General features: G+C 46.8%; 1 protein-coding gene across 1 annotated transcript; it reads right to left on the bottom strand.

Annotated features, from left to right (window-relative positions):
- Positions 1–3,077: 3,077 nt before the first annotated feature.
- On the bottom strand, positions 3,078–7,017 carry LOC309680046 (somatostatin-2-like). The gene is made up of 2 exons (XM_082493533.1): positions 6,602–7,017; positions 3,078–3,410 (listed from the first exon to the last, which is right to left on the bottom strand). The coding sequence occupies exons 1-2, from the start codon at positions 6,701–6,703 to the stop codon at positions 3,195–3,197; spliced, it is 318 nt and encodes a 105-aa protein (XP_082349659.1). The 5' UTR covers positions 6,704–7,017; the 3' UTR covers positions 3,078–3,194.
- Positions 7,018–13,478: the final 6,461 nt, after the last annotated feature.

Below are 13,478 nucleotides of genomic sequence, written 5' to 3'. Positions count from 1 at the left end.
ATTAGAACAAGATCTTCACTACTAAAAGCACGTACAAACAAGTCACCATGGAGGGTACTAAATTTCAAATTAGTACCTCCCTAGTTCCTCTGTCATATCTGCCCACATATGCACATTCTTTGATTTCAGAGTAAATGAGATTTACTCTGTTTTCATCAAGGAATAAGCTGCCTCGGACTACTTCACATGGGATAGGATATGCACAAATGGAGTTACCCCTGGGTACTGAATATGCTGTAGGTTCACAGCTGAGCTTGTCCCCATGATAATTTCTTCGCTTGCCTGCAGCTCAATGCATAAGGTTAAAAAATAAAAAATAATAAAATAATAAAATAAATACCACTGGACCGTGTATTGAATTAGGTGAGGTCAACGCTATGTGTGCTAGCTGACTCTAAAAGTTTGCCTTCTGGCATCATTTTTACTTTTTAATGTGTCTTTTTAACTTTTTTAAAAATTTGGAGATTGCTCATAGGTATTATCCATTTGCTCATATACACACAATTATTCTGAGCTGTGACAAGACTTTAAAATGCATTGGCTATTGCATCTAAAAAAGAAAAAAACATACTCTCGCTCCTTTCTACTTGTTATGTACCACTATAAGACTTGCAATTCTTTTGTGAAAATTTAAATAGAAAATGCCCATATATGACACGTTATTTATAACCCTTCGTTAAGCCCCTCCCACTGAACTGATTTATCATGCTACACTCCCTAATATTAAATGCCGTCATTGGGCAGGATCTCACATTGCTTCAGCCTCACCACATTGACTTACCAAGGAAACAGCAAAATTAAATCCAACTCAAACACTAATTTCAGCACTGATGAACTAAGCTGCCTCAACTGTCCTGGCCGCTATCCACAGCACGTGCACTGGCGGTGCAGACTTCCTGCTTGGTGCTCAGCCAGTGTGCCTCAGCCTCCACTAGCAGGAATCATCTGTAAGGATGAAAGAAGAGTTCAACTTTCAAATTTACTTCCAACCTTGAGAGTAGCTGGACTACTCTCTCCTCCAGGAACCACTAAATAATACAGCATACACAGTTTGCTGAACAGGCAGTCTCTGTTAGGGGCAATCTCTATGTCCATGTGCTCTGGGGTTTCTCATTTTCAGTACACATTGTCTTGAACATTATTATCATAGACAAGATTTAATGGTGGATAATAAGGCAACTCTTATGAGAACACTTCTTCCTGGTTGGTCTCATACCGCTACACAGGTCTTAGTAACAATAACGGCTATAATTAGTTCTCAACAGTACTTGTCACCCACGTATCTCAAGAAAAATTGTAAAAGGATAAAACAGCTATCACCCCATTTTAAAGACAGGGAAATTGAGGTATTGAAAGGGAGGTAATGATAAAACGTGAATGCCAGCAGCAAAGTGAGGCATAAAACCAGGTCTCCTGTGTCTTAGGCTGGGTGCTCCAGGGAACACAGCTGGAAAGCTCCATATCCCATTACCCATATACTGAGTTGCTGAGTTGCCCCAGCAAGGATCTTATTTTTCATTATGGAGTGAAAAATAAAACAAGCCACAGGGCTCTAACTCCTCCTGCAAGCCAGAGACACACAGCCAGAAATTTCTATGGCAAACGAGGCAGTGAAAATGCAGCCTGACACACAGCAAAGTGGCAGCAGCAAGCCAGCCCATCTAGGTGCTGAAGTGGTTGTATCACTCATTATTCAGGGAGAGCGGGGGAGTTGGAAGCATTACTTCAACTGTAAGAAAACAGGCTGGCTGCTGATTAATCCAAAACGCTGCTGTTGAGATGTGAGACCTCATGGTTGCTGGCCTCCAAAACCAAAATGTAAACGTTCTAAAGCAAGCCCCTACAAATAACTACCTTCCAGTTCTCACCAGTGGCCAGTCAGGCCTTGGAGACAGGCTCAATAACATACAGCTGATCTGCTATTTTGGGTGGTCATTCCCAGCAATGTCATATAGCTCTGAAACTCAAGTTTGATGCTAAGAATGAAAGCAAATACAGCAAGTGAATTTCATACCTTTTTTTTTTTGCCAGCATGCAAGACCAAGGCCTCAGCAGTCTCCTTTAGAGGGGCATATCTGTGCCGAACTCAAATACGTCTACCTTCCATACCTCTACACTACCTGTAGTTCTAAAACAATGGTTCAAAAAGCTCCTCAGCAAGCCAAAAGAAATAAAACAACAGGTCCTACTACTCTGCAGACAGCAAATGGCACCCAAGAAGATGAGTAAGAGAAATCAGTTGTTTCATTTTTAGTTTTTTTTTAAGCAAGATGACAAGACACCAAGAAACCATGAGACAACCAGAGTCCAAGCTGTTAGCCCCAGGAACAGAGCTGCTTTATTTTAATCAGTTTCAGATGCAGAGCCCAGCACTGCAGATGCACATGCAGCCCCAGAGCACCCAGGGAATTGCAGATACCTGCTCTCAAACCAAAAGTGACCAAGGGCCATGCTCTGGGCACGTCTCTCCCTCCCACCCCCCAGCAGCCCCCAGACAATGCCCCTGCACCCCCCACATACAGAGCACTGCCTGGGTGCTTCTCTCAGCCACCCCTGTCACCACCAGCCTGGAAAGGAGCACAAGGAGCTGCTCACCCACATGCCTGGGACCAAATCATCCTCTCCAGATCACTGCATGGCAACTTATCCTGACTGGGGGCTGGCACAGAGGGCCCTCCTCATGGGGTACAAGCCCTGCTGCCCAGCGCCTGGGCCTCACCTCACCCTCCCACCCTGGCACAGAAAGGATGTGCACACCCACCTGGGTCCCTCAGAGGACGAGGGGGCAGCTTCAGCACCTTTAAGGGCGGCTTCATCCTTGGCTCCCACTGCGGAGCTCCTCTCGGGAGAGGGGAGAACCTCAAACCCCCGCCACAGCCCCACCGCACACCCTCAGCCCCTCGTCGCTGCGAAGCCCCTTTCCAAAATGGCCGCCGCCCCACCATGGCCGCCCCACAAGATGGCCGCCGCCTTCAACGGCTCCCCGCGGCCAGGCCCGCCCGCCTTCCCCGGTGCGGCCGGGCCCACCCCACCCCGGCCCGGCGGGGCGCAGAGAGGCAGAGACGAGTCCCCGAGGCGCCATGCTTTATTCTCAGGGTTGGAGAAGAAAAGGAAGGGAGCTCAGGGGACAGGGCAGCCGAGGGAGGGGAGGGTGTTTACAGGCGGGCGGCCCGGCAGGGCCAGGCCGGGCGGCACTAGCAGGAGGTGAAGGTTTTCCAGAAGAAGTTTTTGCAGGGGGCCTTGCGGTCCCGCTGTGATAGCTGGGCAAGCCGCCCCAGCACTGCCCGCTCCTCCTCCAGCTTGCCCTCCTCTTCCATGTCCGGGGAGGCTGCCTCGCGCCCTGTGTCCATGCTGTCCAGCAGGCCCGCCAGCATCTTCAGGATGGCGTCTTTCCGGACTGTGCTCTGTTCCTGCGGGCAGAGAGCAAGGGAAAGTGACGGATGGAGTCCTGTCCCCCATGGCTGTGGAGGCAAATGTCCCCTTGTGGGGTCCCTTCTTGATTCCCTGCCTGCTGCCGTGTCCTGTCCACGGAACCGATGCTTTTCCCATAAGCAAAGCTGTGCTGGAGCTGAGAAATCTGTGGCTGCAGAGGTCACTCCTCCCTTCTCCTGTCGTTCCCCCCCGCCACCTGATCCAGCTCAGCTGTGCCATGTTATAACTGGAAAAGAGCTGCTAACAAATAGGCATGAATTGGCTATAAAGTCCCTTGCTGCCTGCGCTAATTAAATTTCATTGAATGCCAAACTGCCTTCTCTCCTCGTAAGCCTGGGCTCCCTTCACTGCTCTGACTGCCCAGTGTCCACCATGGGAAGATCAGGGAAGAGGCATAGAGTCCTGAGCAATATTAAATTAAGTGCAGCAGGGGCTGCAACACTCCGTAAAATGCTGAGAATGAAATGCAACAAAGGAGAGGGCTGGGTTGGTGGGGAGAGAGACACCCTAAGTATCTGGCGCAAAATATTTAATCAGTGGGGACAGGCGGCTTGTATTTCAAGAACAAGAACCGGTATTTCAATAGCCTGACCTTGGGGGAAGGCAAAATAAAAGAGGAGCTGTGGAGCTCCATCCCTTTGCCATAGCAGTATACAAAAGAGCACAGCCTCGGGTTTGGGGCTTGAAGGATTTCCGCCAGTAACAAACTGTGAGTTACCTTGTTTCTCTTAACTTTACATCCAGCAAATCTGAGGAATTAGCTCTTGCCTGAGTATTCCTGGTCTCTGCGACTCATTAGCACAGACAGCTGGTACTGGACAAGCTGGGATAGATGGTTTGACAGGAACAGATCCTGTTTCCCATGCAGATGGGAATGTTGGAAGCACATTTCCACGTCACTTCTCACAAATGCCATGTTTATTGCTGGGACTGCTGTATCTATCCACTGGCGCTGTCAGCACTGGTATTCACTAAGGACCACTTGGTAAGCAACTCAGAAGATGGATAAATACAGGCAGCGGCAATTGTTTTTTATGTTACAGAATGTTTATGGATATTTTTTAATCACTTTCCTAGCTCTATTAACTAACTCTGCTTCCACACAAGAGAAACTGAGGGACAGAAAAATTACATGCTATATTTGTAGCAAGAGAAAAAATAAAAGCCAGCTTGTGCCCAACCTGATTCCTATTCCTGTGCTGCAAGTACAGAAATGTCTTGAGCCTTCAGGAGATGGAGCAGGGCTGGGGAACCCAGCTAAATGTGTCACCTGGGTCACGTCTTCCTTGTAAGCCTCTTTCCTAGATGTAAGTGCTGTTTTGAAATAACCTGTTCCAAGCAGAGCCAGCAGCTTCAGACTCAGGGGTGGGGAAGGCAAAGCTCAGCCTGCTGTTAGGGGATATTCCTTACGCATGATCGGCTGTGGCTGTTAGTGAAACTAGGCAGCTCTTCCCCTGCACTAATCCGTTGCCAACATCCTTTCCACTTATAGCTGTTCCTGAGCTGCAAGAGATCAAGGCACTCTGGCAGCAGCAGAGATCTTAGCATGGGTGGTTTGTGGCACACCTTTGGGTAGCTGCTCAATTCCCTGTACTACATCCACCAGTGCGTCAGAACGTGCAGATCTTTCTTTTGCATTGTTATGCATTTTATGGTGGTTTATATGTAAAATCCCAATATTCTTCATACTTAAAACATTTGTCTGAGTTACAGCAATGGTGGCTGTAGGGATTGGTTCATTAGTATCTAACTATTTTTTGGTTTGTAGAATGCTCTAAAGAGAATCATTATATCTATCATAATTATATTATTATTTTGTAAGCAACAGTGTGTAGAAGACTGAGTCATTACACTTGAATTCATTTTCACCAAAGCCTCATTTACTGATTTATTCCCTACAACTTGTTTCTTTTTTCCCCAGCAGCTAGGATTTGCACCAGAAAGTTTACTTTTTAAGCACTGGATTTGTTATTGTAAGAACCTACAGCTGAAAGTTTACAGTTATCCCCAGAAGGGTTAATCCCAGCCAGCTGCAGAAGCTCTGATCTCTAACAGAATGCTAGCCCTAGCACCTCACACTATATACGTTTCCTTCTTGCAGCCAGTTCTGTTGTTAATGGGATGTGAGCCCACTCCTGAAGCAGTAAGACACTGATGGATGAGCTGGAGCCAACGCAAAGACAGAAAAAACGATGTGGATACGCACAAAGGAGAAGTTAGTGTCTTTGAAACCAACACTGCGATCTTTCACTTCTCTGGGTAGCTCCTCTGCAGGACCGAAATAACAGCAGCCGTATGGATACAGCTGTGAACTGGGCTGGCAGAGCGCGGGGTGACTAACCACAGCTCAAAGAAACCTCAGGGATGGCAAGGAACATGCAGGTGAGACAACTGCGGGGCAAGGGCAAGCAGAACAGAGCACTCGCTTGTGATTATGTTATGCTATTGCTTCCTACCCCTTTGGCCTCTTAGGGAAATAGTCCAGCAAAACAAAGTTATTATAGTGCTATAGCCATTATAATATTAGAGTTTTGCCAGTTGGTAGGATAATTATATTGCTATAATAAGTTCTGCCACTGCATAGAGCTGTGCTGGTTCAGAGTGTAATTATTCTAGCAGAACTATGTCAGTATAACTCCCCTTGTGAATACTACTCTGGAAAAAGCAATTTTATTCTGATATAATTACTTCATTTATTATTCCTCTGTTACTTTCCTACTGAACCCATCTTTTAAACATTTGTCCTTCCCATGAGTCCTATTTAAAATATCATCTCCCTTGATCATTTTACCAATTACGTATCTTTTCTCTCCCTCCCTAGTACTCTGCTTTATTCTCTCATGCTGCACTCTTTCAGCAATATTACTTTCTCCTTTTCCCTCCCCTCTTTGCTCTCTTCTTTTTGACAGTTTTTGCTTAGCTCAGACTTCACTTTTGCAGTTTTCTGGCATCTGCCCTAGTACCTTTCCTAAATAAACTGGCTAGTAAGCTGTAGTAATAGCCTGTGCTTCAGCAGCGCATGAAGCGTAGCGCCTTGGAATATAGAGGGGTGGACGAGTTGTTTGCATCAGGTAAAGCCTAATTGCCCTTATTACCCCTCCCCTGGCTCCAGCCTGCTTCTTCATGCTCCCACCTCACCCAGTTCCTGCACAGGGTACATTATACTCACCCTAGTGTTCTGTATTGCGAGTCTCTCTTCTCCAGGCAGTGCAGTGGCTCTCACGCTCCATACCAGCAGCAGAACGGACACCAGGCTGGCCACCAGCTGCATGATGTACAGGCTGTGACTCCTGTGCTGAATGAGGAAGACTGGGAGAGGGAGCTGCTTCTGGGCTCTCTTCTGCCTCAGACAATGGCTGCAGCCCCTTTTATAGCCCTCCCCCTAGCCCAGTGGGTGACGCAAACAATTAAGTCTATATCAAAGGCAAATTAGACTTTGGAGAGGTTGTTAACACTTGGCTGCTTGAGTGGGATACTTCAGTGCCTCTGTGCTTTCCATGTGCCAGACCTGCAGAGACTGAGGAAGTAAAGGTTTGGGACTCTCCAGTAACATGCTGTTTCTTCACTCTGAGAAATTGTAGGCACTATCTGTGCCTCTCCTAGCTAGCTGAATTCTGCTTGGGAACGTAATGTTGGACAGAATAGGCCACCAGCTTGCACAAACCTCTGGCCAATGCTGCATGATTCAGAGGGAAGAGGTAAAACTTCTGGCCACCGGTACTTAGATATGGGCTCGGACCCTTGGCCTGTGTCTCCAAACAGCTCCAGACTCTAAGGGTATTTGGATCTGGATCTCTGCATCCAGTCATGCGTCTCACTGTGGAATGCCAATATGCCTCGCTTTCCCTGTATGGGAACACGGGGACACAGGCTGCAGCTATGCAGTAATATAATCTACCTTGAAAATATACATAAGACTACCTGGAAGCTAGTTGAGGGTTTTTGTTTTACTGGCTTTTATTCCTAGTATTGTTTCAGTATATCTTGAACCTACCACAGAAGTATAAGTCAAGACAGTGAATCCTGACTTAGAGATGTTGGGTTTAAATGTATTAAAGGGAAAACAAAGTACTGAAAGGGTGGTTAGAGCTGGAGCTGCTCTGATCAATGAGGCTTCAGAAAAAAAAAGCTCATGGTATGCTGGCACTGATTAATTGGACTGAGTTCCTACCATTTCAACCTCTGCTTAGCAGTTGGCAATAATGCTTCTCCCTTTGCCCAAAAGGCTGTCCCACCAGTGGGATTGATTTGTGGGCCAGCAGAAGGTGCTATTAAGCACTGCTATCTGCTTTGCATTGTCCCCATCACACTGGGATGGCATCCACTGTCACATGCCTGTGAGATACAGAGACAGAGCTAAGATCCCATCTCACCACTAGCCCTTTCTCCAGAAGCATTCGCCTCAGGGCAAGTCCTCTTCTGACCCTAAAAAACGACAGTCAAAAAGTAAATTCTTATCCAAATTCAACACATTAAAAAAAAAAAACCACTGGGAGGTGACTTGGCCAAGGGGATGCTGTGGCAGAACTAAGAACAGAAGGCAGAAAAACCTGTTCCCCGCTTCTACGCTTACCAGCATTACAGCTCCTGGAAACGGCATGATGAAGCTTTGCCTGCAAATAATCCAGCTCCTAATGCCAGTTACACCACACTGGATGCTCTTGAGGGAAAAGATGCCATCACTTGCATGCATATTTGAAAAGAAATGCTGGATTCCCTCACTGAAAGATACAAAGAAAAAAACCTTGTCTGAGTCATATGGACTTGTGGGGAAAATCTAGCAATTTCTAGAAATGAATTTTCCTCAGAAAACTTTGTAACCTCATTGTTTCTCACCCCCGTCTTGTGAGAGCTGGCTTCCATGCACCACTTTCAGATGAAACATTATCTGTTTCCTTTTAAACTGATCTTGCCAGTTTATCAGAATTGCTGTGTTAGTCCTTCGTAATGGATTCTGTCAAACACTTCCCAGCCAGCCTGGGGCTCGAGACAGAGCAGTGAGGTACCAGGCTCCAGCAAGCAGACAAATCACAGGGACTTGCCAAATGACCCGCGGCTGATTTGCTCCAGGAGAGGTGAAAGTGGGAGAACAGCAAATGGAGAAAGCACACTTGGTTGCTCAAGAGGAACAAAGGGCAGGTACCTGTTCGTGTGAGCTGTGCCTGGGCTGACAGGCAGGCAGAAGGTGAATCCCGTACTGGTGGTGATGAGGCAGGACTAAACCTCATGGGCCTACTAGCCCAAAAGCTAGACAGACAGCAGAAGCAGTGCAGCCAGGTCTCCATGCTGGGGGCCATCTGGTCTAACCAAACTGCTTGTTCTGATAAATATGGTTTTGTTTGCAGCTTTGCTTTCTGAATGGGCTGTTTTCTACAATGCTTCATTGAGCGAATGGGGTCACAAGCGTGACAAGGCTCTTCTGCGAAAAAAGGGATGATGTGCTGAGCGAGAGATCAGCTTCTGGGGAGGCCCACAGGGATGTAAACAGTGACCAGGCTGCCGTGAATCTGTCCTGGAATTAAAGGGCAGTAATAAAATAGCTGTTACCCCTTGAGGGGGTTGGCTTTGGAGACAGTTTCTGCCAGATACGCCAGCATCAAACCTGTGGCCCCGCTGACAAGCACAGCACAGCCAAAACCTGTACCACTACCCTGGGCAAGGGACATCAAAGTGCTTACACTCTAGTGCCCACAGTAGGACTGGGTCTCTAAATCTAAACAAATTCCCTCCGGGCTCTGCTACAGCATCTCTCAATATCAGATGTGTCTTTTCCAGATTTCTCCATCCTCCCTAGCGCCCTTCCCTTCCCTCACATTCCTTCTGCTGCTTCCCCTACATTAGTCTGTCCTCCTCAAGCTCTGGTCCTCTGGCCCCTTTGCAGAGACCCTGCTGCCACCACTCCTGACCACCCCGCCATCATAGGCTATAGCACTATCTCCTTTTCCAAAAGTAGTAAAATAACTCTGTGGTGGTAAAATTTACTCTTTTTAGTAACTGGAAAGAGTTCATCATATAGCACCAGGATTGTTCTTCATTCCTACTGTTCCCTATTCCCTGTCCCCTTGGCTGGCTGACCTTTAAGGCGGCCCCAATTATTTTTTTGCCAACCCTTTAACCTTTCCTGTACAGTGATAAGCATTTAAGGTCTTCCCTTGGAGGAATAAATATTTCTGACAATTCTTTCCTTGATTTCCTCTTACCACTTTCTCTCTCTCTTTTCTGACTCACCCCTTTAGAAGTCTTCTTCCTTGATACTCTCTTCTGTCCGGAGTTCAACATGGTCTGAGTGGGTTTCTACCACTCTACAGTGAGGATAGATCTATCCGAAATCAGCATACCTGTGAACACATCCATGGGAACCCAGTAAAGGTGGGGATGCTCCAGAAGGAAGTTCAGCGTACATTAACTTGCAAAGGCCTGGTTATCCGAGGATTTTGGCTCACAGTTAGCATGGCTTCAGCAGAGGTGCAGACTGGGTTCAGAAGTATGGCAGAATATGCTTACACAATCACATAAGACAACCTCCATCTTTTTGTGATGAAGGGTGCAAAAGCAACACTTAATGGCAGAGGTTTTATCCTTCAAGAAAGAGGTCCCTGACGTCTCCTCAGCACGTCTGTACAGCAGTGAAGACTGGGCATTGCTGGAATACAAAAGCTAAGACTATGTCTGGCACCAAATGCCACATTAAGGAATGAGATAATTGCCTGGATATTTGCCGTCTTCTGCCCATTTGTTGCCTGGTCTGGGTTCAGATCACCATGTTTTGAAGCACGTAGCAGAATTGCATCAGGCTTCCAGAAAAAAGTCTGGTTCCCAAAGGTGAGGCACTCAGCTGCAGCTGAAGGAAGGGTTCAAATGCTTCTGCTTTCCTGTCACTGGAACCCTTATTCTCTGCCCTCAAGAGTCCCTAGTTACAAAGGCCAATGCAATAAATAAAGCAATAGTCAGCTGACAGTTGTGAGCCTTCCTGGAAGGGGAAACCAATTTGTTCATGGGCCTGAAATCACAGCTCATTTATCAGGCCAGGCTTGCAGTATTCCTTCACACTGTGCTCCCCAGGGGCATCTGAGAAGCATGCAGGTGGCCGTTCCAGCCATGGCTTTTCATCGGCACTAATCTAACAAACCCAAGGAAGAGACTGCGTGAGCGTGGGCTGGAGCCTCCTGCTCCCGCTCATCTCTGATAAGAGCTGCAGAGCAGGTGCAGGGAGGAGGAGGGGAGTACCGCAGGGATGCTGCTGTCAGAGCACGCACGACTACAAGCCTGTTACAGCTCTCTAGGGAGGTGGAGCAGGCGGAGTTGTGCTGCCTTCTCTGTCTGTCAACCCCAGAGGGACCGCAGGAGGACGAAGGGAGGGTGAGCATAACGCTTCAGGGGTATGCTCAAAACCTTTTGTTATTTCAAAGTGCACGCAAAGTTAAACATTTCAGTTATTCCACCAAAAACCTTCCTCAAAAATAACTACTTGCTATGAAACACTTCTATTTCAAAACACCTCTATTTTCCATTGAAAATGTTTTGCTCAGCTCCAAGTAAGAGGCTGTGAAGCAGGCTGAGGACACCTGGGGTTACTGCCTACTGACATATGAGCAGACCTCTGTTACTCCAGACCCATCCCGTTGGTGGCAAGATTGGCTGGACAAGACTTGGATAGAAATGTTTCTTTACCATCTGGATTTCCTGAGGGATTGCATGTGCACTGCGCCTTGTGGGAATTCAATCAGAAAGAGATCACCGGGGATTTTAACATGTGGGACTGTGAGACTGCCAGCAGCACAGAAGGGACCGCTCGGCTGGGAGAGCTTTAGACAGGAATCCACGTGCTCCAGATAGTGTAGGGTTCTGGTTACTCCTCTCCCCTGAAGATGGGGGGTGAAACACATGCACGGTCATCGCATACATTATCTTGCCCCTATCCCTGGCTCACAGAGTTAGCTTTGTTAAGTAAACTCCTTCCTGAAGATGCTGTGGGCTGCTGGCCATCTGATCAGTACCAAGGAGAGGGCAGCCACGTTCCACAGGGTCCCTGCTCCAGCCAGCCCTTGTCCTCACCACCAGTGTATATTTTAAAAGCACTTAACTCCATCCTATACATGACCCGGAAAAAGCATCACCTAGACTTCTCAGTATTTGACTTGGTTAAATTTCTCATCTTACTCTTTAACATTTTATCTGACTCTTTTGCTAGACCTGAGCTACTGTTTCATGCTTTTGTCCATACTTTTCCCTCTTCTTCCCCCACAATTTTATCAAAGGAACTCTCCTCTTCCTGAGCTTGGTGGCACCAGTTATTACTTTTTTGACTGTTTGCTTACTGAGGCTGCTGTTCTCTGATGAAAGATGAATTGTCATTCTTACTTCAGCAGTTTCTTGCTCCAGCCAAGCTTCATCAATAATTCAGCAAATAATTCGATAACATTAGCTCTGGATGAATGACACTCATGCCAATTAACTGGCTGAAAGGGCTCAAGAGATACAGGCAAGAGATTTCTCTTAATTTTTTTAAGCCCTTTTCTAAACTTCTAAAAATTGAGTTAGTTCAATGAGTAAAGCACAGAGCACAGAGTCTAACACAGTTCAAAAGGCGCCAAGAGACTTAAGCAATTGATGTGCTAAAGCCCATCAGGCTCTGTTCCCTCGCTTGTCTCCACCTGCTCTGACTGATATTACATTGTACGTTACTTGGGACAAAGCCTATCCCTGTTCATATGCTCCTAGCTTAATAAGATGCTGGAACATGACTGCAGCATGTCTAGACAAACAACATCTTTGTGGATCTTTGCTTATGAACAGCCTTGCTTGACTAGCCTTGAGCAAAAGCCAGCTAAAGCTTTGAAAAAGTTACTCAAGCCTTTTAGTTGCCCACCTGGAGACACTGCAAAGACTGCTTTCGAGTATTCAGTGCTCAGTTCTATACGAGGCCCCATTAGTTTTCTCCTGTTGGGCATTACCCAAATTGCCAGTCTCTTTTCAGTCCCCAGCATCCTTGGGCACAGCATCCTGCAGCTCACACATACATTTGTAGAAGGGATAATCAATCTGTAGACACAATTGCCTGACAGATGACTGCTGTGCCAAATACCATTGTAGCAGCATTAAACGGCATGCAGATCTGGTGGCAGCTCTCACACAGGGGTGACTTTTAACAGTCCTGAAGTGCTCAGAGCTGCTCAGATGAAACTAACTATAGATGAACAAAATCTTGCTCCCTCTCTTGCTGCACTGTTAGAGTGCTTGATTCAGGCACCGACCTCTGTCTTCACCTATTGCAAGGCACTGAGGTATTTGAAGCTGCCTGTAAAGAACAGTGATTTGAAATGACTCCGAAACTATATATAGGACCCTATAGACAGAGTATGTGAGACTCAAATGGCAAACAGCCTTGTCTTTCTGCTCTCATCACTGGCCACACACTGAACTTACAAATTTGGAGAGAGCTCCGAGAAACAAAAGGAATAATTAGCTGCATGAAGACTAGTAACAGGTTTGAGGAAGCTCCTTCCCCCCTGGGCATTGTTGTACTCACCAAGAGTAGGTGGAAGGCTTGAACTTGTTACTAGTTGGCAGCTGCTTTAAGGCCTTCCTGGACTACAGTCCTGGCCTTGATTCCCGTTCCAGGAGAGAGAAAATGCCAGAGGTAGTTTTCTATCAAGGCTGAAGGGCTGAGTGGGATTCAGGTCCCACAGCAATTTAAACAGGAGTAGCTAGAACCAGCCTCTATTACTGGTCTGCTCTTTATAATAAAAATACAAGAGTTGAGGAATGAAAATGCCTCAATAGCCCTAACTAATCAGAAGCTGTGGGAGAAAGGGGACTGTTACCCAGACAGTTAACAGACAAAAAGGTGCAACGTTCTCAACAAATACAAAGGAGATGCAGACTCAGCTCTGCAACTTAGCAATGCTTTGCAAACCCTTATGACCATAAAGAAGCTGTATTCATACTGGTAGTAGAAGGGGGCATTGGGAAAGAAGTGGCAAGTCTCATCAGAAAGGGGAGAAAATAGGAGGGTTGGTACTGGCACCACAGAAGTCCCTTGCCAT

Source organism: Vanellus vanellus (assembly GCF_965231255.1).
Source record: "Vanellus vanellus genome assembly, chromosome: 20".
Taxonomy (NCBI): domain Eukaryota; kingdom Metazoa; phylum Chordata; class Aves; order Charadriiformes; family Charadriidae; genus Vanellus; species Vanellus vanellus.
Note: the sequence above shows the minus strand (reverse complement) of the source record. Positions and strands in the feature narration are given on the sequence as shown.

Coding starts and splice junctions, on each gene's coding strand:
- LOC309680046 (XM_082493533.1), bottom strand. CDS start 6,703: ATGCAGCTGGTGGCCAGCCTGGTGTCCGTTCTGCTGCTGGTATGGAGC. Junction 3,411..6,601: donor TCGCAATACAGAACACTAGG/GTGAGTATAATG, acceptor CTCTGCCCGCAG/GAACAGAGCACAGTCCGGAA.